A 24357-nucleotide genomic window follows, 5' to 3' on the forward strand; every position below is an offset into this window, starting at 1 on the left:
AGGAACATCCAAGTTGGCGATCATAGCTGCTTCATTCATGGCTTTCTCCTTAAAGATAAAATAAAATACTTTAGGTAAAAATATTATCTGATGTTTTAGAAACTCTTTCCAACAATAAAAGAAATAGGCATAATTAATGTTATTAATACGAGCTATGTCTAAAAAGTACTGGGTCTAGTCATGTTACGTAACTCGTCCGCATGTCATACACAAATATGACACCCCCTTACTGCTGTAGTAGTGGCAATATTCACAGTAGAAAGGCAGACTTCTAGCTCTACCGGACAAATACAACACATGCACACTAGACGGATGACTAGACAGAATTGTCTTGTAGTTGTTGGGGTCGTATCCTTACAGATTCTAACAATGGACTATTTCTGACGTCACTTCCGGTAACCAGTTTCTGCTATCGAGTAGTCTGGAGCTGAGACTCGGTGGGAGTGGGTCGAAACCTTACTTTGTCCTTCCAGTTGAGTGCAGTCCCACTCAACCAATATACGTTCTGTATTTTCTGTTGATATATATTTCATTTCACAGTTTCCAAGCTTTCTCGATCTTCTTTCAACATTTAATCTACAACGGTAGTGTCACCCATTTCCGGGACTAGTTATGTTATACAAACTATACGGAAGTCATATACACAGACATGGCAGAACTAAATAGATACTCTCTTTACTACCATCTTATACTAGTACTCGTCTTGGGGAGGCTCCATGTTTTGACAAGCTTCTGGGTTTGACCTTTACTCCTGATCTAAAATGGAACACATACATCAAGTCTGTTGCAAAGGTTGCTGGGAAAATGGTGAGATCCTTCCACCGCTCCAGAAGATATCTCACTACTGATGCAATTCTCTATCTATATAAAAGCAAGGTACGCCCAAGGATGGAATACTGCTGCCACATCTGGGCAGGAGCTGCTAAAAACAGCCTATCCTGCCTTGACAGAGTACAAAATGGACTTTGTGGCTTAGTGGGGGATGCCCTTTTCTCTTCCTTGCAACCTCTCTCCCACAGAAGAGACGTTGCAAGCCTGTCTTTTATCGTTATTTCCATGGCAAGTGCTCGTCCGAGCTCCAATCTCTGGTCCCCACCCGCCAATCTTTCATGATAAACACCCATCTAGCTGAAACCACTTTCAATAATTTTTCCTACTCTTTATCTGTGCCTAAATCAAAACACAGATTCCATGAACAAAGCTTCTTTCTTAGAAGTGCACGCCTGTGGAACTCACTTCCGTTTGTCTGTTTCCCACCTGACTACAACTTGGATGTTTTCAAGTGCAACATAAACAAATTCCTGATGAACCGCCCCCTTAAGTAAGACACTTTATCAAATCTCCAATACTAACGATTACTACGATATTGTCCCATGGATTACTGTACATGCAATAACCCCTATTACCGAGTGGCTTCTGGGCCTTGATAAGTGGTGACCACCATGTAAAAAAAAAAAAAAGAGTAGTAGTAGTATCCATAGAAACGCAATTGTAGCCAGATACCGAGCAAAATGACGTCATGGTAGGAAAAAAGAAAAAGACCATAAAAAAATGTAGGTACAAACAGAGGAGCACGTTCAAGAGCATGTTCAAAACGTTCGAGAGGACAGAGGTCAAAGAGAAGGAGCTTGATCACGTGGGTGACGTTACAGCTATAACACGAAGTCATATGTAGCAGGAGAATAAGGAATAAAGGTCTTTTCTTTAAACCTGAAACAGCAAGTTGAAGTTCTTTCCACTTTCCTATTCCTTGTTTCCTTTGCGACTGAGTTAACAACGTGTGGGTCCCGGGTATCTATATTTTTACGCATGTGTACGCTTCTAGCTCCACTGGACAAATACAATCTTGACATTTGATACGGATACCTGGACACCATTTCTTCGGACTCCAAATCTGTTGATTTTTCAATCACGCTGTTCCGACTGGCCATTTTCAGAATTGGGGCCATAATCTTCAGCAAATGCTTCAACCTCCTCCTCCTCTTCGGCTGCATTTAAAATCTTATTCAAATAAGCATTATTGCCGTCATTGTTTTGAATAAGGTTCTTTTACATTTGAAATATCTTCAAATTCCTAAATAAATTCTTCCGTCTTAATACACTGTGGTCTTAAATACTACTAAAGGCAAGGTAAGTTCCTCTTCTGTGATTAAGCGCCTTAAAAATTGGTACAAACCTGCTTTTGTGCAGCCTGTAGGGTTCTGTGCAGTCAAAAAGAATGAAAAATAAAATAAAATGGCTGCCTTTTTTCTTTATATGCTTGCAATATTTTCACCTAATATGCAAATGAAACGTTTCCAGTTTGAAATAAAAAGCCGGAGTTTTCAGTTGTTGTGTTGATTTGGTCGTTGTAGTAGCAAGTCTTGTTAACAATGCGTCATGTTTTGGAGCTGAGAGCTTTTGAGTAGTGAATTTTGACATCAGTGTGTTGAATTTAACCCGGAAATGGTTACTTGGAAGTGTAGAATAGTTAACACTTGATTGTTTTTAACCACGTCGTCAGAATTTTCAATATTATCTTCTATAGATTACCAATTCTTGCTCAGAACTTTCAATAACCATTCTCATTCTCTTGTTAGATACGAGTGTTGTTTCAAAAGAATAGCTTCCTATTATTTTTAACTAAAAAAGTTGAAGAGCTATGAAGACGAGACCGGCACTATTATAACGAGCGATCTTTTGTGATCCAGAATCCATTTATCTACTTATTCACCACCATTCGCAATGCACTTTTGTGAGGAATTCAATGAAGCATCACTACTTTTGACATGACTGGTTGCTTTCTTAGAGTCTAATGCCATCAATATCTGCAGCAGGGAGATGAAACTTTCAGATTAAGGACGTATGTGTAGTCATCATAACAATGCAATTTGCAATTCCCTCTGATCCATTTGAGCAGAATAAAAAATAGGTGGTATTACTTTTCGGATGACCCCCCCCCCTATTTTTCTAATGTCTACGCCCTCATCATCTACAGCCTCCACATCTTCAATGCCCCGTGTTTCATCTTCTACATAATTAGCATCAGCAACATCATCCTCACCTTGCTTCAAATGATGGTTTTAACCACTTCTGCATCTTCCATATTTCCATTTTGTTCTTGAATGGATCCAAGAAGAACATCCGCATCTTTCTGCTTTTGCCTCTATTTTCTCATCTTTTATTTTGGTTTGTACAAAATACCGAAAACTTCCACTCCCAGCCTCTTCATTTTCTGATGAAGATTGTATAACCTCCTCTATTAATTCCTCCAAATAGTCCTCAGAACAACAGCAGTTGCACTCTGCTGCAGAATACTGTGCCTCTGCATGGTCTCAGAGTCAACACACAAGATCTAAAAACTCTGAGAAACCATGCCTATTACCTCAGAATGTCTGAAGTCAACTTCAACACAATGGCTACCGATAGCAAACTCAGGTGCACCACTCCACATAAGGAAAGAAGAGGTAACTCTCTGCCGTTTACCTGCTTTCCAGCTGACTACAATATGGCCGTCTTCAAGTCCAATGTAAAAAAAGTTCTTGATGAGCCGTTCCCCTTAATTAATCTAATTTACACTTCTAACGATTACTGTAATATTGTCCTTTTGACCATTGTACACTTTAACCCTTCTTCTCGAGTGGCCTGTGGGTCTTGATAAGTAGTGATTCCCGTGTAAAAAACAAAAAAAACCCCTCAAAAATAGATTCAAAACGTCAAGGAGGAAACCAGGGACTTACCTATCCAACAAAATACCTCAAACACAGATGCAGAAAAATAGACTCCCCAATCTGCCCAAAGTGCAAGGAAGCCCTCCCCCAGGACATAAATCACCTGATCCTATACTGTCCAGTCACCCAACTGGAAGGAGGTTATGCAACAGTCCATCTATCTGAAGACAATTTCTCAGACTAGCTAAAAAATAGCAGTGTAAAGGTTTAACCCATACGATACTACTCCGCCTCCTCAAGAAATAGTTTCCACTGTTCAAACACTTACTAGCCGAAAAGAAAATGTCGCGCTCATCTACCAAAGTTAAAAAGAAAAAAGGCTTTTTTTTTTAATAGTTATATACACTAATCCATTTCCACATGACCTGCCTTTGTAGATTGTTGAAAATCAAGTGGTGAGATAAGATAGCAGACACAAACGTTCTAACCCGGCCAAACCTTTCGTCGGTACATACAGCAGTGGCAGATTCGTTGGGCAGATCATATATGTCACATGCCTTATTCATAGCTCCCAAAACAGCTTATTTATGGTGAACTATCCAAAGGAAAAAGATCCAAAGGAGGTCAACAGAAACGGCTCAAGGACAATCTGAAGGTCTTCCTCAAACAGTTCAGTTTGTATTCTAACTCATGGAAAAAGCTAACCCAAGACAGATGTTCCTGGCGTGCTGCAACTCACCAAGGGGCTACAATTGCTGAATCCACATCTAATGAAGAACGCAAGAGTCAACGTGACATTAGAAAAGATAGAAGCCACTCGAGGATAAGGGTTAAAGAGTGTATAGTGGTCAAAAGGACAATATCATAATAATCGTTAGAAGTGTAAATTATATTAAGGGGAACGGCTTATCAAGAACTTGTTTACATTGGACTTAAAGACGGCCATATTGTAGTTAGCTGGAAAGCAGGTAAACGGAAGAGAGTTCCACAGGTGTGCAGTTCTAAGAAAGAAGCTTTGTTCATGGAATACATTTAGGTTTAGGCACAGATAAAGAGTGGGGAAATTATTAATAGTGGTTTCAGCCAGACGGGTGTTTCTTCTGAATGTTTGGCGAGGGGGGGACCATAGACTGGAGCTCAGACGAGCACTTGCCATGAAAATAATGATAAAACAGAGACAGGCTTGCAACGTCTCTTCTGTGAGAAAGAGGTTGCAGGGAAGAGAAAAGGGCATCTTCCACTAGGCTATCAAGTCTATTCTAAACTCTGTCAAAGCAGGATAAGATGATCTTAGCAGCTTCCTGCCCAGATGTGACAGCAATACTCCATCCTTGGACGGCCCTTATATAGATAGAACCCACAGAACACTTGCTTGATCATGGTCATCTTTGCAAGTAATGGACGATCATCATCATCATACACTGATCTGCATCACTAATTAAAATATACAAAGTTTTAGTTATAGACTGATTTGCATATGTGGAGACCAACCGAGATAAATGAAAAGACGGATGGAAAGCAGAGTCAATTTTCAAAGAGTAGAGAAAATAGAAAAGAGAAATACAATTAAAAAAAAACGAAAAGAAAAACAAAACACGGTTGTTTTAGTTTGCACCATATCAACCCCTTTTCAGAGATTATCTTTGGAACTTTTTTCCTTATGGTTAAATTACGATACAAACAAAACAAAACATGGTTGTTTTGTTTTGGTTGTTTTCTTTTACGGCATATCAACCCTTTTCGGGTTATTTAATGCTGAATCCAGTAATTCTGGAAAAAGTTTCTACGCCCCAAACTCTTTATATTTTGAAAATCGCTACAAATCGTAAATTTTGATTTCTTAGTTTAAAAATAAAAACTATTTGAGAAAATTCTTTGGTGGTTTGTTTTTGTTGCACATCAACCTTTTTTGGGTCATTTAATGCTGAATCCATTAATTTTGGAAAAAAAATTTATGCTTCAAACTCTTTATATCTTAAAATATTTATTTATGGTGTTTGGTTTGATTGTTTTATTTTACGGCATATCAGGTTATTTAATGCAGAATCCAGTAATTTTGGAAAAAGTTTTACGCCTCAAACTCTTTATATTTTGAAAATCGCTACAAATCGTAAATTTTGATTTCTTTGTTTAAAAATAAAAACTACTTGAAAAAATTCTTTGGTGGTTTGTTTTTTGATGCTCATCAAACTTTTTGGGGTTTAATTTTGGAAAAAGGTTTATGCTTCAAACTCTTTATATCTTGAAATATTTATTTATGGTGTTTGGTTTGGTTACTTTGTTTTACGGCATATCAACCCATTTCAGGTTGCCGAATCTAATAATTTTGGAAAATGCTTTTATACTTTTCTGTCCCAAATTCCCAAGTTCAACAGAAACATTCCCGATTTCGACAAGATACACTTGAAGAAGGTCGGAGGTTACATTCACCGAAACATTGTGAAAATGACACTCAAGATGAGAGCAGTAGTCCGTAGATTCTAATTATTACAAATGACCAATCCTCATCTCAAAAATTCATCTGTTCTGTCCGCGGTCAGTGAAGGAAAAATCTTTCTAGACTGAGGTTAAACATTTTTTTTCCTCATCCAGAATTCGTTTTTTTTTTTTCTTTTTTTTGATGGGAGGCGATGTTCTTTATATTCGAAAACCGATCTGGCATCTAACTACTCTCAAGGAAGAAAATAAGTATTCGGAGGACTCAAGGTGGTCATGAAACGCTGCATTGAAAAATCGATGAGTAAATTTTTATCGATCAGGCATAAAAAGGCCAGAAAGGTGTTATGATTGGAGAGGTGAAGGGAAATAGATATTGGGGAGGGGGATGTGTGTGTTGATCTTAGGATTCAGTGATCGATCAAGAAGACAATCACGCGATATTTATTATGAGGAATTGAGGGTAAGGGGAGTGGGGGTAGGAGGAGTAGGTGTAGATTGGGTTAGAGTGAGAGAATTGAGGGTAGGAGGAGATGAGTCAGCTTGTGCAGGTTAAAAACCATGAAATGAAAACAGGCCCGGATTATTGATTGATCTTGTAAGTCGGCATAGTGGTGTCCAAGATAGAAAGAAAAAGAAAGCCACAGGAAGAAAAGCGAGAAGAAAAAGAAGAAAGAAAAAGAAAAGGGGCGAAAAGAAAGAAAAAGAAACCCAAAGGATGAAAAGAGAGAAGAAAAGAGGGGGAAAAAAGAAAAAAGAGGAAAAAAAAGAAAAGAAAAGGAGAATGAACAAGAAAAAAAGAAAAAGACCAGAGGAAAAAAAAAGATAAGAAAAAGAGGAAGAATGAAAACGAAAAAGAAAGGAAAGAAAACCAAAGGAAGAAAAGGGAGAACAAAAAGAAGAATGAAAAAGAAAAAGAGGAAAGAAAGAAAAAGACAACCGAAAAAGAAAAAGCGGGAGAGAAGGAAGAGATAAAAAAGAAAGAAAAAAAGACAAAAGAAGAAAGAGACGAAAGAAAAAGAGGAAAAAGTGAGAAAAGAAAGAAGAAAGAAAGAAATCTGTATAAGAACCAGGTACACTCTAAAATGGAATATTATTGCCACATCTGGGCAGGAGTTGCTTGGCACACCCTATCCAGCCTTGATAGAGTTCAAAACCGGCTTCGAAACCTAGTAGACGATGTCCTTTCCTCTTCCCTGTAACCTCTTTCTCACAATAGAGACGTCACGAGCCTATCTCTGCTCTATCATTATTTTCATGGCACATTCTCGACTGAACTCCAACCTATGGTCACCCCTTGCCAAACTTTCACAAAAATCCATCGACTAGCTACAACCACTATCAACAATTTTCTTCACTCTTTATCTGTACCTAAATCTAAATTCAGATTCCATGGACAAAGCTTCTCTCCCTAACTGCCTACCTGTGGAACACTGTTTCACTGGCCTACTTCCCGGTTGAATACAACATGGTAGCCTTCAAATCCAATGCAAACAAGTTCTTGTTGAGCCGTCCTCATAAATAATCAAATTCTACCCAATGTACGATTACCACATTATCATCTTACATTCATTAACCCTTATCCTTGAGTGGCCGTCTGGCCTTGATAAGTAGTGACTCAAGCAAAAAAAAAAAAAAAAAGAAAGTAAAAGAAAAAAGATAAACGAAAAAATTGAAAAGCGACATTTTTCACTATTATCCATCATATCCTCATCTCATCGTCAACCCTCACTGGCCAGGTTTCGCTTCCATACATCATCAATGTGACCATGCCATCAAAGTCTCCTGTTCTGCACACATCTCCCTATACTGTTCAAATTTAATCTTGATCCTGAAATTATCAGATCTAAACCGGCCTTAAATACTCACATTATAGTCATATCATATTTCTCTCCATGCAACACATATCCTCAACTCTCATTAGACACTTCCATACATCATCATACTGCACGTAATACAAATTAACTTCATAATTTTCTATTTTAGAAAAGGTTTGATTTAAAAATTGTTGTTTTTTTTTGTGATACGAATGAATAATACTATTTTTATACAAAACATAAAATTCTAAACAATAAAAAAGGTTTTTTGACCTTGTTTTTCTGTCACTTTATGATGGATAGGATTTTTTTTTTTTTTTTTTTTTTGCATGAAGGATTACCGTTCGAAATTTCCTCTAAATTCCTGAATTCGACAAGATTCACCTGAAGAAGGTTAGAGGTTACATTTTTTTTTTTTTTTTTTTACTCATATTCATCCCTTACAAAGCATATCGCCACTTGGACATAACTATTTGGGGCCCAAAATCCAAAAATCTGTATTATACTTCTCTTAGTCTGTCTGTCTGTCCGTTCCACTTTTTCTTGAAAACTAAGTTGATTTGGCCGAAATTTTGTATACAACTTTGTTACGATAAAGTGCAATAAATCAAGTATTATGGTATCCTTCAGTGCACAGTAAGGAATTGATATTTACTACAAAACTGATATGTCTTAGACTTCGTCACAAAGGAACATACAAAAAAAAAAAAAAAAAAAAAAGAAAAGGAGAGAAATAAAAATCCGACTCGGTATTTTTTTAAGTGCAAATGAAATGCATTAATTCGTGGTTCTTCCAAAACAACGTATTTTATTATCTTTCTGTTATAATGGAATGACCTAGCACCCCTCCGGACAATAAGATAGACATTGTAGATATACTCCTCCGAGATTAGAGAGTTCGGAAGACACCGAACGAGTCAGACTGACTCTCGTATTGTACCCTTTGTAAATAAACCTTTGGATTCACCCTAAGTGAATGTCCTGTCTTATGATTATCTCAAGAAATATTGGCACATTTGGCGACGAAAGATGAGCGTATAATATTTTGGAGACAAAAAAAAAAAAAGAAGATTTTTTCTAAGAACTCAAAAGGAAAAAAACAAAACAAAAAACAGTGGAATTGAATTCAAGAACGCGCATGGTCGAAGGAAAACGAAAACCATTGAGTTTGAACGGAAATAAGTTCTAAAAACTTAAAAAAATAATTCAACCAACTGAAAAAGAAAATTTTAAAAAGAATATGACACAAAAAAATAACAAAACTAAGTCACACAAAAAAGTAAATTTTTTTTTCAAAAGAAAAAAAAAAACGTAATTCAGTCTGTTTAGTTTCATACCGAAAAAAAAAGGGATAAACAAAAAAAGAAATAAAAAATCTAACTCATCATTTCTTTAAGTGCAAATGAAATACATTTATTCGTGGTTCATCCAACAATAACACATTTCATTATCTTTCAAAAGTCTTTTTTTTTGCACACGTGCTTAACAACGCTCTGCCATATGACATGCTTTTTAAAAGTCTCTCTTCCCGCCACCTCACGCCGGCCTTAACCAGCGTTTTCTCACTCTCGTTTCACATGTCCATCTTTCTCAGCATGAACTTGGCTTCTCTTTATGACTATGTGGTGTATATTTTTTTCTTTTCCTTTTCTATCCTTCCTGTGACGTCAGCTTGTGCACACTTACCAATTTGCATACGTGTTTTAAATGCGGCTGCTGTTGCTTCTCTCGTTCGGCGAAACTGTTACAATAAGACCGTACTGTTTCGTTACACAGTGTTATATAGGCGACTGTATAACAATAGGAGAAATACATAGAAAGCAAAAAAACAAAAACAAAAAAAAAAAAAACTATAGTTTATTTATGGAGTAAAAAGACAAACTAGGTTTATTTTCTCAGAGAGCAATGGACATAACATTCGGAAAAAAAAAAACAGATGAATATTCAGACCTTGCTGAAGGGTAAAAATTAGTTTTATATAGCAAATAAGAGAAAGGCATGAAACAACAACAACAAAAAAAGAACAAACAAAAAACTCACCTGCTGTTCTTTTTCCATTTTTTCTTTTGCTTGTTTCTTGAGGAGTTCGAGTTTTAGTTTCTCTTGTTCTTCTCGTCTTTTTACTAGACTCTGAAATTAGAGAAAAGGAAAAGGGTTCGTTGGTTTCCAGATGAAGGAACGAAGGGGATGTTACAAGAAGAGAGTGTAAGAATTTAAAATAGAGGGAAACAGAGAGAGAGAGAGAGAGAGAGGGAGAGAGAGAGAGAGAGAAAAGGCAAAAAGAGAAAGGAAGAAAAATCCAACAGTAGTAGTATTATTTAATCCATAGCCGTTGAAAGAGACAAAAATAAACAGAGGGAGTGGCAGAGAGAGAGAGAGAGAGAGAGAGAGAGAGAGAGAGAGAGAGAGAGTGAGACACAAAGTGAGAGAGGGAGAGATATAAAGAGAAGGATAGAGGGAGAGAAGGGGAGATAGAGAGAGGGAGGGAAATGCAGAAACAGAGATGGAGAGAGAGAGGGAAAAAGAAAAGAGAGAGGGGGGAAGAGACAGAAAGAGGAAGAAGGAGAGAAAGAGCGACAAAGAGGGAAAGGGAGAGAGACAAAAAGAAAGAGGAGGGGAGAAAGAGAGGGAGGGAAGGAGAGCGAGAGAAGGAAAGGGAGAGAAGGATAGGGAGAGAAGGGGGTAAACAGAGAAAGAGAAAGAGAGACAGAAAGAGAAGGGAGGGACAAAGAGAGAGAGAGAGACAGACAGACAGACAGAAAGAGAAGGAGAGATAGAAAAAGATAGGGAGAGACAGGGAAAGAAACAGAGTGAGGGAGAGAAAAAGAGAAAGAGGACAGAAAAAAGGAAAGAGAAAAAAGGAACGAGAGAGAAAGAGAGAGAAAAGAAAGAAATAGTAGAAAAAAGATAGGGGGAGAGAAAAAAAATGAGAAAGAAAGGAAAAATAAGAGAGAAAGAAATAGAAAGAGCAAAAAATATTTGTCTTACTTGTTGGTAAACCTTTCGTTGCTTGTACGAACGATAGAGAGCTTGAGCCTGAACAATTCCATGTCTGACTTTCCTGAATTTGGATCTATGGAAAAAAAGCAATAAAAAGAAAGCATTAACCAGGGATGAACATCAATCAGCAGCCATATTTTTTTAGATGAGGATCATATTTGAATTAATCAGAATTTTCTCATCTTGGATGTTATTCTCACAACGATTCTGCCGATGTAGCTTGTTTTCTCAACCAGGGGTAAATTTACCCTTAGGAGGTAATATTTATAATATGTATAAAGCTGAACGTGTGTGTGTGTGTGTGTGTGTGTGTGTGTGTGTGTGTCTGGTCACGAATAGGCTCCTATATGGTTGACTACTTTAAAAAACTGATTACATATAATGATAGAAGATGTATCGAGGATCATGAATGGGTATGTTTGATCTGGCAGAACGGTGGTTCATAAAAATTGTGGGGTCTGCGTTCGCGCCTGGCCCACAAAGTATGGAAATAAAAAAATGAAAAAAAAAAAAAAAAAAAAACGTTCACAAGGGTTTTTGATATAGATGTACATAAAAATACTTTGGTAAGTATGGTTCAACTTAAATAGGGATGGTATGATAAAATTGTGGGGTCTGCACTCGCGCCTGTACTCCATGGAAATATGGCACAAACTTTAACAAAGACTTTTCATATCTATTTGCGTAAGTATACTTTGATAATTGTGTTTCAGTTTGAAGAAATATGGTATAATAAAATTATTGGGTGTTCGTTCGTGCCTGACCTCCATAAATATGTCACAAAGTTTAACAAGGTTTTTTAAAAGGTGTGAGGGTCCACAATAACACCTTAAATTTAATTAGCTTTTATTTATTTTTTTGAGTTGAATCATATCGTGTCGAATAAAGTCATCTCATAAATTCACGTTCTTATTAAAGTGAAAGCCCCCAAAATTCGGAACTTTAGACAATTCTCGACACAAATTTCGCATAACTGTTTTTTTCCTTCTCCACTAGCACGTGGCACTCTTTCGAAAATAGATAAATAATAAAAAATAAGAACGTTACTTGTTATCGTGTCAAAAGAAGGAAAAAATCCTGCTCACGTGATTATGTGTATTTTTAAAAATATTTATATAACCTTTTTATTTTTATTTATGTATCTGTTTAAGCTTTTTTGTCAGTGTACTAGTAGGAATTCAGTTGATTACAACCCTTTCTGCGTATTCTTTACATTACAATAGTACAACCCTGAACCCGACGGCGCAATACTACACTGTTCAATATTATAAAACTGAAACGAAGCTGTTCTGCTTGAAAAGGGCGCCATTTTCTTCTTATTCATATTTATATCAATTCTTTGCTTAAAAAAAAACTAAAGTAATTATGAGTTTACTTTTTTAATATCCCATTTTGCTGTTTCGGATTATTTTACTAAAGTAAGTAAAGCTTCATTATTTTTCAAAACTGTTTTTCTTTCTTTGTTTTTCGATATTTCGTCGATATTATTTAGTAAGAGTGTTTAACAAATGACTACCCGAAAAAATAAATATACAAGAAATAAATTTTACCATAGTCAATAAAAGTTCAGTTCATGTTTTTGTTTGTTTTGAAATAGTTTTTAATGCTCTTTACTTGAAATAATTTCAGCGAACCGAAATTAAAACGAAATTTGAGGCGATAACTACTTACATTGAATTTTTATATAAACTATACATGCCATAATCGAATATTCCTTAAGCACAAAATAACGGAAAACATTAAAATATATTTATAAATATTCCTTACGTTGACAGAACTCTCTTAAATTGTTAACACATAATGCTCAGGTGCCCCTCCTTCAAATTGAAAACGGGGATCTCCATTTCAAAGTCGCGGCCATTTTGATTTTTTTTTAAACCGGTTCGTGAATTAAAAAAAAAATTTTTTTTTTTACAAACTACTTAAAAATACAAACCAATGAACTTTTCTACCATAAAAGTGACTTTTATTGACTATGATAACATTTATTTCTTGTATATTTATATTATTATAGATATAACATTTTCTCTTTGTAAGAAAACATTATTTTGTTGGTCACTCTTGGCTACAAATAGAAACAAAGTTGATATAAAAAAAATATATTTTCGCGAAAATTATCTTTACTTTCATCATATTTTGCTTACGGTAAACTTTTTGAGTATCAAAACCTATCTCTTTACAACCCACTCCTTTTCATAACCTATCATACTTTCATCAATCGCAGTCCATTTTCTGTAGGCTGTTTTTGAACCCAGTCAACGACGGGTACTTCTGCTAGTATATATATATATATATAGTCGGCGGTAAATAATTGAAGTACTTGATAATTTAAAAATAACTTTATTTGCAGATTGTGTCATGCTTAAGAAACGCAATATAAATTAATTTCATGGTTTTCTATTTAGTAACGGTTGGATTTTTTTTTTTTTTTTTTTTTTGTGATAGGAACCAGAATCAAATATTGATTCTATAGAAATTTGTTGATTTTATTAACTACGTCTATAATAAAATGACACATAAAGTCACTTGTGAGCAATATGTAGCACTTGTTAACCTCCCTCTGATATTCTAGAACAAAGATTCTTAACCAGAGGTAAATTTACCCCTAGGGAGTAAAAAAAAAAAAAAAAGAAAAAAAAATTATATAGTCGAGATTACAAGATTGAAGTACCTTATAATTTAAAAATAACTATTTCTCTATTCATGTCTATGAAACGTAATACAAATTAACTTCATAATTTTCTATTTTAGAAAACGTTTGATTTAAAAAAAAAAATATTTTGTGATACGAACATATAAAACTTTTTTTTATATAAAACATAAAATCCTAAACAATAAAAATGTTTTTTTTTTTTTACTTTCTTGTTTTTCTGTCACTTTATGATGGCTGTGAATTTTTTTTTTCTTTTTTTTTTTTGCATGAAGTAAATAAAAGGTTACTGTTCGAAATTCCGTCTAAATTTCTGAGTTCGACAGAAAAATTCCTGAATTCGACAAGATTCACCTGAAGAATGGTTGGAGGTTACATTTTTTTTTTTTACTCATGTTCACCCCTTACAAAGCATATCGCCACTTGGGCGTAAGGGGCTACTATTTGGGGCCATGTCTAGGAAAGATTAACAGAATATTTGTTTATGTTACATTTAAACTTCTGCATATCAGTACAGCCAGGGAAGCAGGGAGTAGGAAGGGAATTCCAAAGTCTAACTGTTCGAGGGTAGAAACTATTAGAATAGAAAGCTTTCTGGCGTTCAGGGACAGTGAAGGGTGAGATCTTATTGCTAAACGGGTTTTTCAGGGATATGTACGTCGAGGGGGCACAAGTGAAACAAGTTCATCAGAACACATTCCATTAAAATATTTGTGAAACAGGCACAGTGATGCAACATTGCGGCGATGGGACAGGGGCTGGAGCTTAGTTGATAAAGTGGGACCGATTAGATTGACAACTATTTTGGACTTTATCTAAGAGGGAGAGACTAGTGGTAGATGCACCAACCCAGATGTGGCAACAATACTCCATGCATGGGCGAATGGTGGCCTTGTAGAGGTACAGGATACTCTTAGACGTGAGTAGTCTTCTAGCTCGATAGACGGAACCCACCTTCTTTGTGGCAGCCTTTGCAATGTCCTCTATGTATTTGTACCAGTTCATATTGCCCACAAATGTTAGGCCGAGCAGTTTGAATGTGGAATTCTCAGGGAGGGTGCTATTTGTCATGGATATAGGGGGTTGGAGAGGCGTCTTGTAATTCTTAAAGGAGAGCAGCTTAGTTTTACTAGCATTAAATGTTACCATCCATTTGCGACCCCATTCTACTATAGTCTGGAGGTCATTTTCTAACGATTCTGCCATTGTCTTAGATTTATATACATCTGTTCTTCCCTCATGCATATTATAGAGAATTGTATCATTAGCAAATATACCCATCTCGGACACAATATCATCGGGAGGTCGTTTATGAATATCAGGAATAATAATGGCCCAAGGATCGACCTCTGAGGTACTACCTATTAATGTTATGCTGCTTGGATGTATGATTTAATTTTCATTAGCAGCCTTTTATGCCAGACTTTGTCAAAGGCCTTGGATATATCAAGGGCTACAGCCCTGGATTCGCCCACCTTATCCAGTGCATGGTAAATGCGTTCAGAGATGACTGTTAAAATATCTGCAGTAGAATGACATTGCCTGAGTCCATAATGTTTGTCAGAGAGAAGATTTGCTTTTGCGAGGTGGTGAACTATTGCTTGATTAATTAAGGTCTCAAAGATTTTAGTGAAGAGGGGGGAAGAGACTAATGGGGCATTAATTGAGAGGGTCTGTTCTTTCACCAGAACTCTTGTACACTGGTACCACAGATGTCATCGTCCAACTATTAGGGAAGAAAGATTCAGCAAGACATTTCTTGAAGAGCTTGGAAAGTATGGAGGCTAGCTTGGCTGAATATTTCTTAATTACTATAACAGGGATGAGATCAGGTCCACACACCTTTGAGATGTCCAAGTTTTTTATGATAGTGCAGACATGAGAAGGAGCGATTTTTACATCATCTAATGCGGCTTCAGTTTGCATAGGGAAATTTGGGAGGGAGTTGTGTGTTCACTCTAAGATGGAATTGGAGGCGAATCGCCGGGCAAGCAGTTCCGCCTTCTTTGGTTGTTGTTCAGTGGAGAAATTACTGATTGCCCTTTATTCACTACACTATTATAGATTTTCCAGAAATTACGAGTACCTATCTTTTGCGTTTCAATGAGTTCCCTGATTATTTTAGCATGCTATCTCTTGACTGTTGCTATTTCACTTTTACATTGACTGAAACGTTGTGAAAATGACACTCAAGTTGAGAACAGTAGTCCAAAGAATCCCAATAATATGAATAACCAATCCTCATCTCAAAAATTCAGAAATGTAGTCCGAAGAGATTTAAATGTAATTCAGTACTTGGCATTTATTGCTCCCGAACAACTCCAAGTTAAACAAAATTTTCTGCGCCCCTCTCCCTTACTTACAAAATATTTGTTTTTTTTTACATGGTGGTCACCACTTATCAAGACCCGGAAGCCACTCGGGGATAAGAGTTATTGCATGTACAGTAATCCATGGGATAGTATCGTAGTAATCATTAGTATTGGAGATTTGATAAAGTGTCTTACTTAAGGGGGCGGTTCAGCAAGAATTTGTTTATGTTGGACTTGAAGACATCCAAGTTGTAGTCAGGTGGGAAACAGGCAAACAGAAGAGAGTTCCACAGGCGTGCACTTCTAAGAAAGAAGCTTTGTTCATGGAATCTACGTTTTGATTTAGGCACAGATAAAGAGTGGGGAAAATTATTGAAAGTGGTTTCAGCTAGACGGGTGTTTGTAAAACATTGTTGAGGAGAAACCAGAGATTGGAGCTCGGACGAGCACTTGCCATGGAAATAATGATAAAACAAAGACAGGCTCACAGCGTATCTTCTGCGGGAGAGAAGTTGCAGAGAAGAGAAAAGGGCATCCCCCCACTAAGCCACAAAGTCTATTTTGTACTCTGTCAAGGCAGGATAGGCTGTTTTTAGCAACTCCTGCCCAAATGTGGCAGCAGTACTCCATCCTTGGGCGTACCTTGCTTTCATATAGATAGAGAATTGCATCAGTAGTGAGATACCTTCTGGAGCAGTGGAAGGATCTCACCATTTTCCCCAGCGACCTTGACAACAGACTTGATGTACATATTCCATTTCAGATCAGGAGTAAAGGTCAAACCCAGAAGCTGATGTTAATGAGACCATTTGTCCCATACAAAGTATACTAGAGTATAACAGAAGATATTGTTACACCCCCTCCCTATCACCCCAAACAATCACTTACCAAATATAATACAGCGATGTTCCTATTTACTTGCTTCCCCGTGAGGGCAAAATTAGACACAAGATCGGTTTTTAATGTGTAGAAAATCCAGCTCCCAAAAAAGGGGCACTCTAGATAGGAACGCAAAATAAAAATTGTCTCAGTCTAGAAGGACCTCTCCTCCATCGACCGAAGAGAGAAAAAGTATAGTACAGTGATGTTAATAAAACAACTATTATCACTTGGATGAAAAAATTAAACCATTAGAATAATGTCACTTAGAACCAACTGACTTTTAATGCCTTTATCCGTGACGCTAAGATTAAAATAGACCAAATAATAAAAAGTAAAACTCTTTCTTTTTACTAAAACTTTGGATACTACGTGTCTACTCAATAACAAACTTGCATAAAATTGAATAAATCTATTATAAAAGGGAGAGCTGTTTCTGCATATATATAGCTAAAACTCTAAAACTACAAACCACACATCTACAAAGTTAGTAGATATTAACTTGCTGACAGGCCACTTCAGCAAAGTGTGACACAAAGTCGGAAAATGGGAATGTCCAGCCAGCGCCTCTAAAGGAGGGGCACTCTGGTCTAGCAAAAATTGCCTGAGCATCCACATCGGCATTCCCTGGTTGGGGCGCCTCAAGAAGCAAGCGAAAAACTTGTCCCACCCGAAAGCTGAGTGGCAAGACCTGAGAGGATGAATCTTCCAGGTAATACACAGGCGGCGTATCTCAGTCTGACATGTAGTGGGCCATGTAAATGTCCCATCACCTGTCGGGCTGTTTGTCAAGAATGGATTTTTGGCTGGTACTTTCTACCCAGGTCTCCAAGCAATTGAAGCAGCAAGGAGACCAACCTAGCAACATTCAAAAGAAATGATTACAAAAAATTGGAAGGTTCTATCTGTAGAGAGGAGTGATAAAGACTGCTTTAAAACCAGAATTGACTAAAGGCCCCATAGTAATTAACTGCGATAACCGAGCAAGCATAGCCTTGGCACAAAGGCCAGTAATTCACCAAAGATATAAAGATACAGATATCAAAATATCACTCCATAAGACATGAAGTAAAAAAAAAAAATCCATTATTATAAACTACATAGAATCAGAGCAAAATATAACCGATATATATTTAGAAAACAGCGATAGAAATAAAACTAAAACGTTTTCGTGATTAATCAGAGCACTTTCCTCATTTGGAGTGTGATTTTCACAACGTTTGTTGTTGGAGTTTGACTTTAAAGAACTTTATTTTCAGAAACCCAGATGATCAATCAAACCTAATTTATAAAACTCACTATGTCTGTTTGTCTGTCTCCATATTTTCAAACTCTATCTCTCCGTACCTAAAAATCATAGAGTGGTACCAGGGCCCTAAATTGATTGAATTTTTTACGGGCCGTTCTTTTATGGGTCTTTAGCCGGTTAAAATAGTTTTTAAGGGCTCAAAATTGAAAAAATCGTTATACATTTTGTACATTCATCTTAGTTTATTTTTAATCAGCATGTCACCTTGGTACAGTGGTAATGTCACCAGCTTTGAATACTGCAGTTTTGTTTTCGAGTTTCGATTCTAGCTGGTGGCACCCAAATTTTTTTTTTTTTAACTTTTGAAATCACGACTCTATAATAATATATACGAAATCTAGACAAATTAAAATATCATATTTAAGCGAATTTTGCGACTGGGCAAAGCCGCCCCCTCACCGCTAGTATATATATATTATCTTAGATTTTAGCAGCTCCACGTACAGTACTGTTCCGTTGTAACCTATTTCACTTTTCTTAGAAAAGGGAAATGAGTTTATCTTTCAGGGAGTGTCGTCTTTACTGGTTGATAAATCTCCTATGCATCGTTCACCCCTCTTCTCACCCAACCCCAACACGATTTTAATCTAATTGAAAAGAATCAATGAGCCAGACTACAAAAAAAAAAAAAAAAAAAAAAAAAAAATCACATTCCATATATTTTTTTAAGTAATAAAAATTAAAAAGTATGGTCTTTGAACCGAAAACGAATATCATTTTTTTTTTCTTGTGGTAATCAAAATTTCTCAACCCATGTGAACCCAACCCCTTAGAAACTTGAATTCCTACTAGACATTATCCTAGAGTGTTTAGGGTCTCTCTGTACAGGTCAATCTACCATAAGGATACTTCCCTCTACAAGTAAACACTGACTAAATATTTAAAAAAAATCACATATTATTCGCAGCCCAAAATAAGATCAATAGAGGACATTGCAAAGGCCGCTGCAAAGAAGGTGGGTTCCCTCTATCGAGCTAGAAGACTACTCACACCTGAGAGTATCCTGTACTTCTACAAAGCCACTATTCGCCTGATGATACAATTCTCTATAATATGCATGAGGGAAGAACAGATGTACATAAATCTAAGACAATGGCAGAATCGTTAGAAAATGACCTCCAGACTATAGTGGAATTGGGCCGATAATGGATGGTAACATTTAATGCTAGTAAAACTAATCTGCTCTCCTTTAACAATTACAAGACGCCTCTTCAACCCCCTATATCCATGACAAATAGCACCCTACCTGAGAATTCCACATTCAAACTCCTCGGCCTAACATTTGTGGGCAATATGAACTGGTACAAATACATAGAGGACATTGCAAAGGCTGCTGCAAAGAAGGTGGTTTCCCTCTATCGAGCTAGAAGACTACTCACACCTGATAATAACCTGTACCTCTACAAGGCCACCATTCACCCATGCATGGAGTATTGTTGCCACATCTGGGTTGGTGCATCTACCACTAGTCTCTCCCTCTTAGATAAAGTCCAAAAAAGAGTTGTCAATCTAATCGGCCCCACTTTATCAACTAAGCTCCAGCCCCTGTCCCATCACTACAATGTTGCATCACTGTGCCTGTTTCACAAATATTTTAATGGAATGTGTTCTGATGAACTTGTTTCACTTGTACCCCCTCGACGTACACATCCCGATAAACCCGCTTAGCAATAAGATTTCACCCCTTCACTGTTGGTGTCCCTGAATGCCAGAAAGCTTTCTATTCTAATAATTTCTTCCCTCGAACAGCTAGACTTTGGAATTCCCTTCCTACTGCCTGCTTCCCTGGCTGTACTGATATGCAGAAGTTTAAATGTAACAACAAAATATCTTGTTAATCTTTCCTAGACATGGCCCCCAAATAGTAGCCCCTTACGTCCAAGTGGCGACATGCTTTGTGAGGGGTGAACATGAGTAAAAAAAAAAAAAAAAAAAAGACCTCAATATAGCTAAGCAACCACTGGCTAATATACGCACACATTTAAATGCCTATGGGGGGAGCTTGAATGTCTACTAGACACTATCCTCGAATGTTTATGGTCTCTGTGTGTGCAGGATTTGTCAGTCAACCGGGCATGAGCAAACTTTTTTTCTTACAAATAAACCCGTACTAAATATTAAAAAATCCCATAAGTATTCGCAGCCCAAATAAGATCTCCTCGGTATGGCTAACCAACCACTGGCTTTTATGAGGAATGGTGCACCTTCTCTAAGTTATGTTACTTCAAGTAATGAAGCTGGATACTCCACCAGATTAGATGAATTCTTGTCCTGGAATCCGACAAGAAATCTATGCTATAATATATTCAAAGATTACGTTCTGAACTATTTCACTAATTCAATGTTTGAAAGGTAAACGAGAACTTTAATGGAATATTCGAATAGGTGTCTCAAATAGAGATCAAGTGTTAGCGCCAGGATGGTCCAAAAGCAGTCTGAAGCATTCCATACGTTTTTTTGCACTTTTTGCCAAGTTTAAAACAATTTTATTGTATATCGTTCTTCTAATGTGTCTTCACGTCCAGATTGCATTTCTGAAATTCACCAGTTGTAATAATCAGACTATAGTAAGGTGTATTTCAATTCCTGCTGTAGCTGTTCATTTGAACTTGAAATCATATAAATTGGTCAGTCATCTTATAAGATGTATAGCAATAACATACTGAATTTTCAAGAGTCTGCGACAATTTAAAATGCTTGTACAAAAGTTTGGAAACTTATTGAAGGCACTTCGTATACATGCATATAGGGAGAGTAGAAAATTGACCTTACTTGACCAAACTTTCAACAGTTTCAACCCCCTCCCTTTTTAACTCATGTTCACCCCTAACAAGGCATATCGGCACTTGGACGTAAAGGGCTACTATTTGGGACCATGCATGGGAAAGATTAACAAGATGTTGGTTTACGTTACATTTAAACTTCTGCATCTCAGCACAGCCAGGGAAGCAGATAGCTTGTCCTGGAATCCGGTACGACCAAAATCCGACAAGAAATTTAGACGATAACATATTTAAATGGTGAATTGCGGAGAAGAAAATCGTGTTCTCAGCTTTTTTACTGATTCAGTTTTTTAAATGTAAAGGATAACTTTAATGGGATATTCGAATACTTATGTTTCTCATATAGAGATCAACCTCCGACCTTCAGATGTACTGTGTTGAACTCGGGAATCTTTCTGGCAAACTTAGGAATCTTTCTGTCAAACTCAGAAATCTTTCTGTCAAACTCAGAAATCTTTCTGTCAAACTCAGAAATCTTTCTGTCAAACTCAGAAATCTTTCTGTCAAACTCAGAAATCTTTCTGTCAAACTCAGAAATCTTTCTGTCAAACTCAGAAATCTTTCTGTCAAATTCAGAAATCTGCACGGAATTTCAAAAGGAGCCCTTTTATTTAATCCATGGGGGTAGTATGTTCTTGTTCCGTCAGCCATGACCAATAGAAGTTCTCAGTAATTCGTAATTGTATTTTGAGTATCACACACACTGAGTATTGAACCTTTAACTTCTAGAATATTGTAACTTACAACTGAATTTTACCAAGTACTTTATCCACTACGCCATAGATTCTTGAGATATAGGTATAGATAAGGAAGATTCAAAGAGCAAACTATATAGACCAGAGATACTCAACCAGGGGTAAATTCCAGGAATGGTGCACTGTCTCCAAGTGACATTACCTCAAGTAATAGCATGAAACTGGATACTCCATTAGACTAGATGAATTCTTGTCCTGGAATCCAGTAAGACCGAGAGATCACAAGAAATTTATACTATAACATATTTAAATGGTCAACTGGGGAGAAGAAAATAAAGTTCTCAAATTTTTTACTAACTCAATGTTTGGGAGTTAAAATAGAACTTTATTATTTAATATTCGAATATGTTTCTCATAGAAATCAAATGTTACATTTAAACTTCTGTATCTCAGCACAGCCAGGAAAGCAAGTAGCTTGTTCTGGAATCTGGTCCGACCAAATTCCAACAAGAAATCTATGCAATAACATATTTTAATGGTGAATTGTGGAGAAGAAAATCGTGTTCTCAGCGTTTTACTAACTCAGTTTTTGAGGTAAAGAACTTGAAGTTGAAGTCCAATCTAAACAAATTCAAAGTCCAAAGTGCAAGTCCAATGTAAACCAATTCAAAGTCCAAGTCCAATGTAAACCAATTCAAAGTCCAATGTGCAAGTCCAATGTAAACCAATTCAAAGTCCAATGTGCAAGGCCAATGTAAACCAATTCAAAGTCCAATGTGCAAGTCCAATGTAAACCAATTCAAAGTCCAAAGTGCAAGGGACAGGAACGCGGTTCGATCAGTACATACAGACACGGTGACACACCACCAACACGATCCAGTGTACATAATTACCAACCGGCCGTTCTTTCCTCTCGCCTTGCCTTCCAAAACGACCGTAATTTATAGTTGTCGAAGACCAACTGATTTGCATATATGTACGAGATTTTGCGAGAGTTTCCGAGATCATACCATTACAAAACGCCGTCGGCGCCATCTTGGAATTCTTTTCTTATCCTAGCTCCACAGCGATGACAAAGCACACACGCACACCTAGGTCGTTTGAACGGTAAGCCCTCATTTTCACAGCTTTTGCCACAGAACTTTAATGAAATCTATATCTATATATCTATAAAAGTGAAAATGTCTGTCTGTACATTTCCCTAGCAAATAACTCTGTCAATTTTCGGTCTACAGACTTGAGATTTGACATAGGGGTTATTGAGATTTTGGAAAAATCTTTTTAATCCATTTTCGGCCAGAAATTTGGTTGGTAAGGGGTCAAAGTTCAACGATTTGACCTTTGAAAACTCTACTAAACTCCTCCACCAATTTTTGGTCTAAACACTCGAAATGTTAGATATAGGTTACTTAGACATGGATCTAACTTTATAATTTGATTCGAACCCAAAACAATAAATGTTAAGTTGTCAGTTGGGGTCAAAGTTAAAAATAATTGACCTCTGCAGTCTCTACCAAATTACTCAGCCAATTTTTGGTCTAAACATCTGAAATTTTACATAAAGTGTACTCAGACATAGGCAAGCTTTTTAATCGTATTTCTTTTTGCTGAAAATTTTGCTTCCAAGGGGTCAAACTTACAAAAGAATTGACCTTTGCGGTCTCTAGTAAACTATTAAGCCAATTTTGGGTCTAAACATTTGAAATTTTACATAAAGGGTAATCAAACATGCAGCAAGTTTTTTTTAATCAGTTTTGGGGCGAAAATTTTGCTTCCAAGAGGTCAAAGTTGTCAGAATCAACCTTTGCAGACTCTACGAAACTCCTCCGCCAATTTTGGGTCTGAACACTTTAGATTTTAGATGTTGGTTACTTGAACATGGGTCAAACATTTGACTTTAATTTGAGCTCAAAACAAATATTAAGGGGTCAAAGTTGGGGTCAAATTAAAAAAATATTGATCTTTGCAGTCTCTACCAACTTTTCTCTAATATTGTTAAGGAAGCCTATTATATAAGAAGGCATTACCGTAATATATGCACACTTTTTTGATATATACATATAAAGTTATAAACCGTACATAGGGCCCGAGCAAAGCTGGGCTGAACTATTAGTATCTATAAAAGTGAAAATGTCTGTGTGTGTGCATCTGTGTACATTTCCCTCCCAAATAACTGTCAATTTTCTGTCTAGAGACTCGAGATTTGACATAAATCGTATCGAGATTTGGGAAAATCTTTTCAATCGGTTTTCGGCCAGAAATTTTGCTGTCGAGGGGTCAAAGTTCAACGATTTGACCTGTACAGACTCTAACAAACTCCTCCGCAAATTTTGGGTCTAAACACTTGAAATTTTAAATGTAGGCTACTTGGACATGGATCTAACTTTATAATTTGATTTGAGCCTCAAAAAATAAATGTTAAGTGGTCAAAATTAAGGTCAAATTAAAAAAAAAATTGACCTCTGCGGTGTCTACCAAATTACTCAGCCAATTTCTGATCTAAACATTTGAAATCTATCTATCACATCAGTATCGCAGAAACTCACTGGCATCAAATGCAAAATCTTGAGACTGTTTGGTCACATAACGTGTTCCAGTGTGGGAATGCTGAAGATATAACATGAAAGACGTTCCAAAAGTAATGTCTCCTATTTTTTTTTTAGTCTGCCCGAATAGATGAGAGGGGGATTGTAAATTGCATTATGGTGATCTGAAAGTTTCATTTCTCAGTTGCAGATATTGACGGTGTGAGACTGAGAAAACAACCCCTGTCTCAACTATTTTATTAATTCAGTGTTTGAGAGGTAAAGTAGTTTAATGGCCTAT

The 24357-nt window shown here is 36.6% G+C and overlaps 1 protein-coding gene across 2 annotated transcripts in view; it reads right to left on the reverse strand.

Moving 5' to 3' along the window:
* The window catches only part of LOC145258327 (unconventional myosin-XV-like), a 597738-nt gene that overhangs the window by 203410 nt on the left and 369971 nt on the right, over nucleotides 1-24357 (reverse strand). For both annotated transcript variants that reach the window (XM_080116477.1, XM_080116478.1), the window contains exons 21-23: nucleotides 10892-10976; nucleotides 9944-10033; nucleotides 1-48 (exon numbers count right to left, since the gene is read on the reverse strand). The exon at nucleotides 1-48 is cut by the window's left edge and continues 34 nt beyond it. In XM_080116477.1, the coding sequence (XP_079972603.1) occupies nucleotides 1-48; nucleotides 9944-10033; nucleotides 10892-10976 (223 nt within the window). The remainder of the gene's footprint in view (nucleotides 49-9943; nucleotides 10034-10891; nucleotides 10977-24357) is intronic.

This window comes from Euprymna scolopes, chromosome 33 (genome assembly GCF_053919585.1).
Source record: "Euprymna scolopes isolate OS-2025 chromosome 33, ASM5391958v1, whole genome shotgun sequence".
NCBI lineage: Eukaryota > Metazoa > Mollusca > Cephalopoda > Sepiida > Sepiolidae > Euprymna > Euprymna scolopes.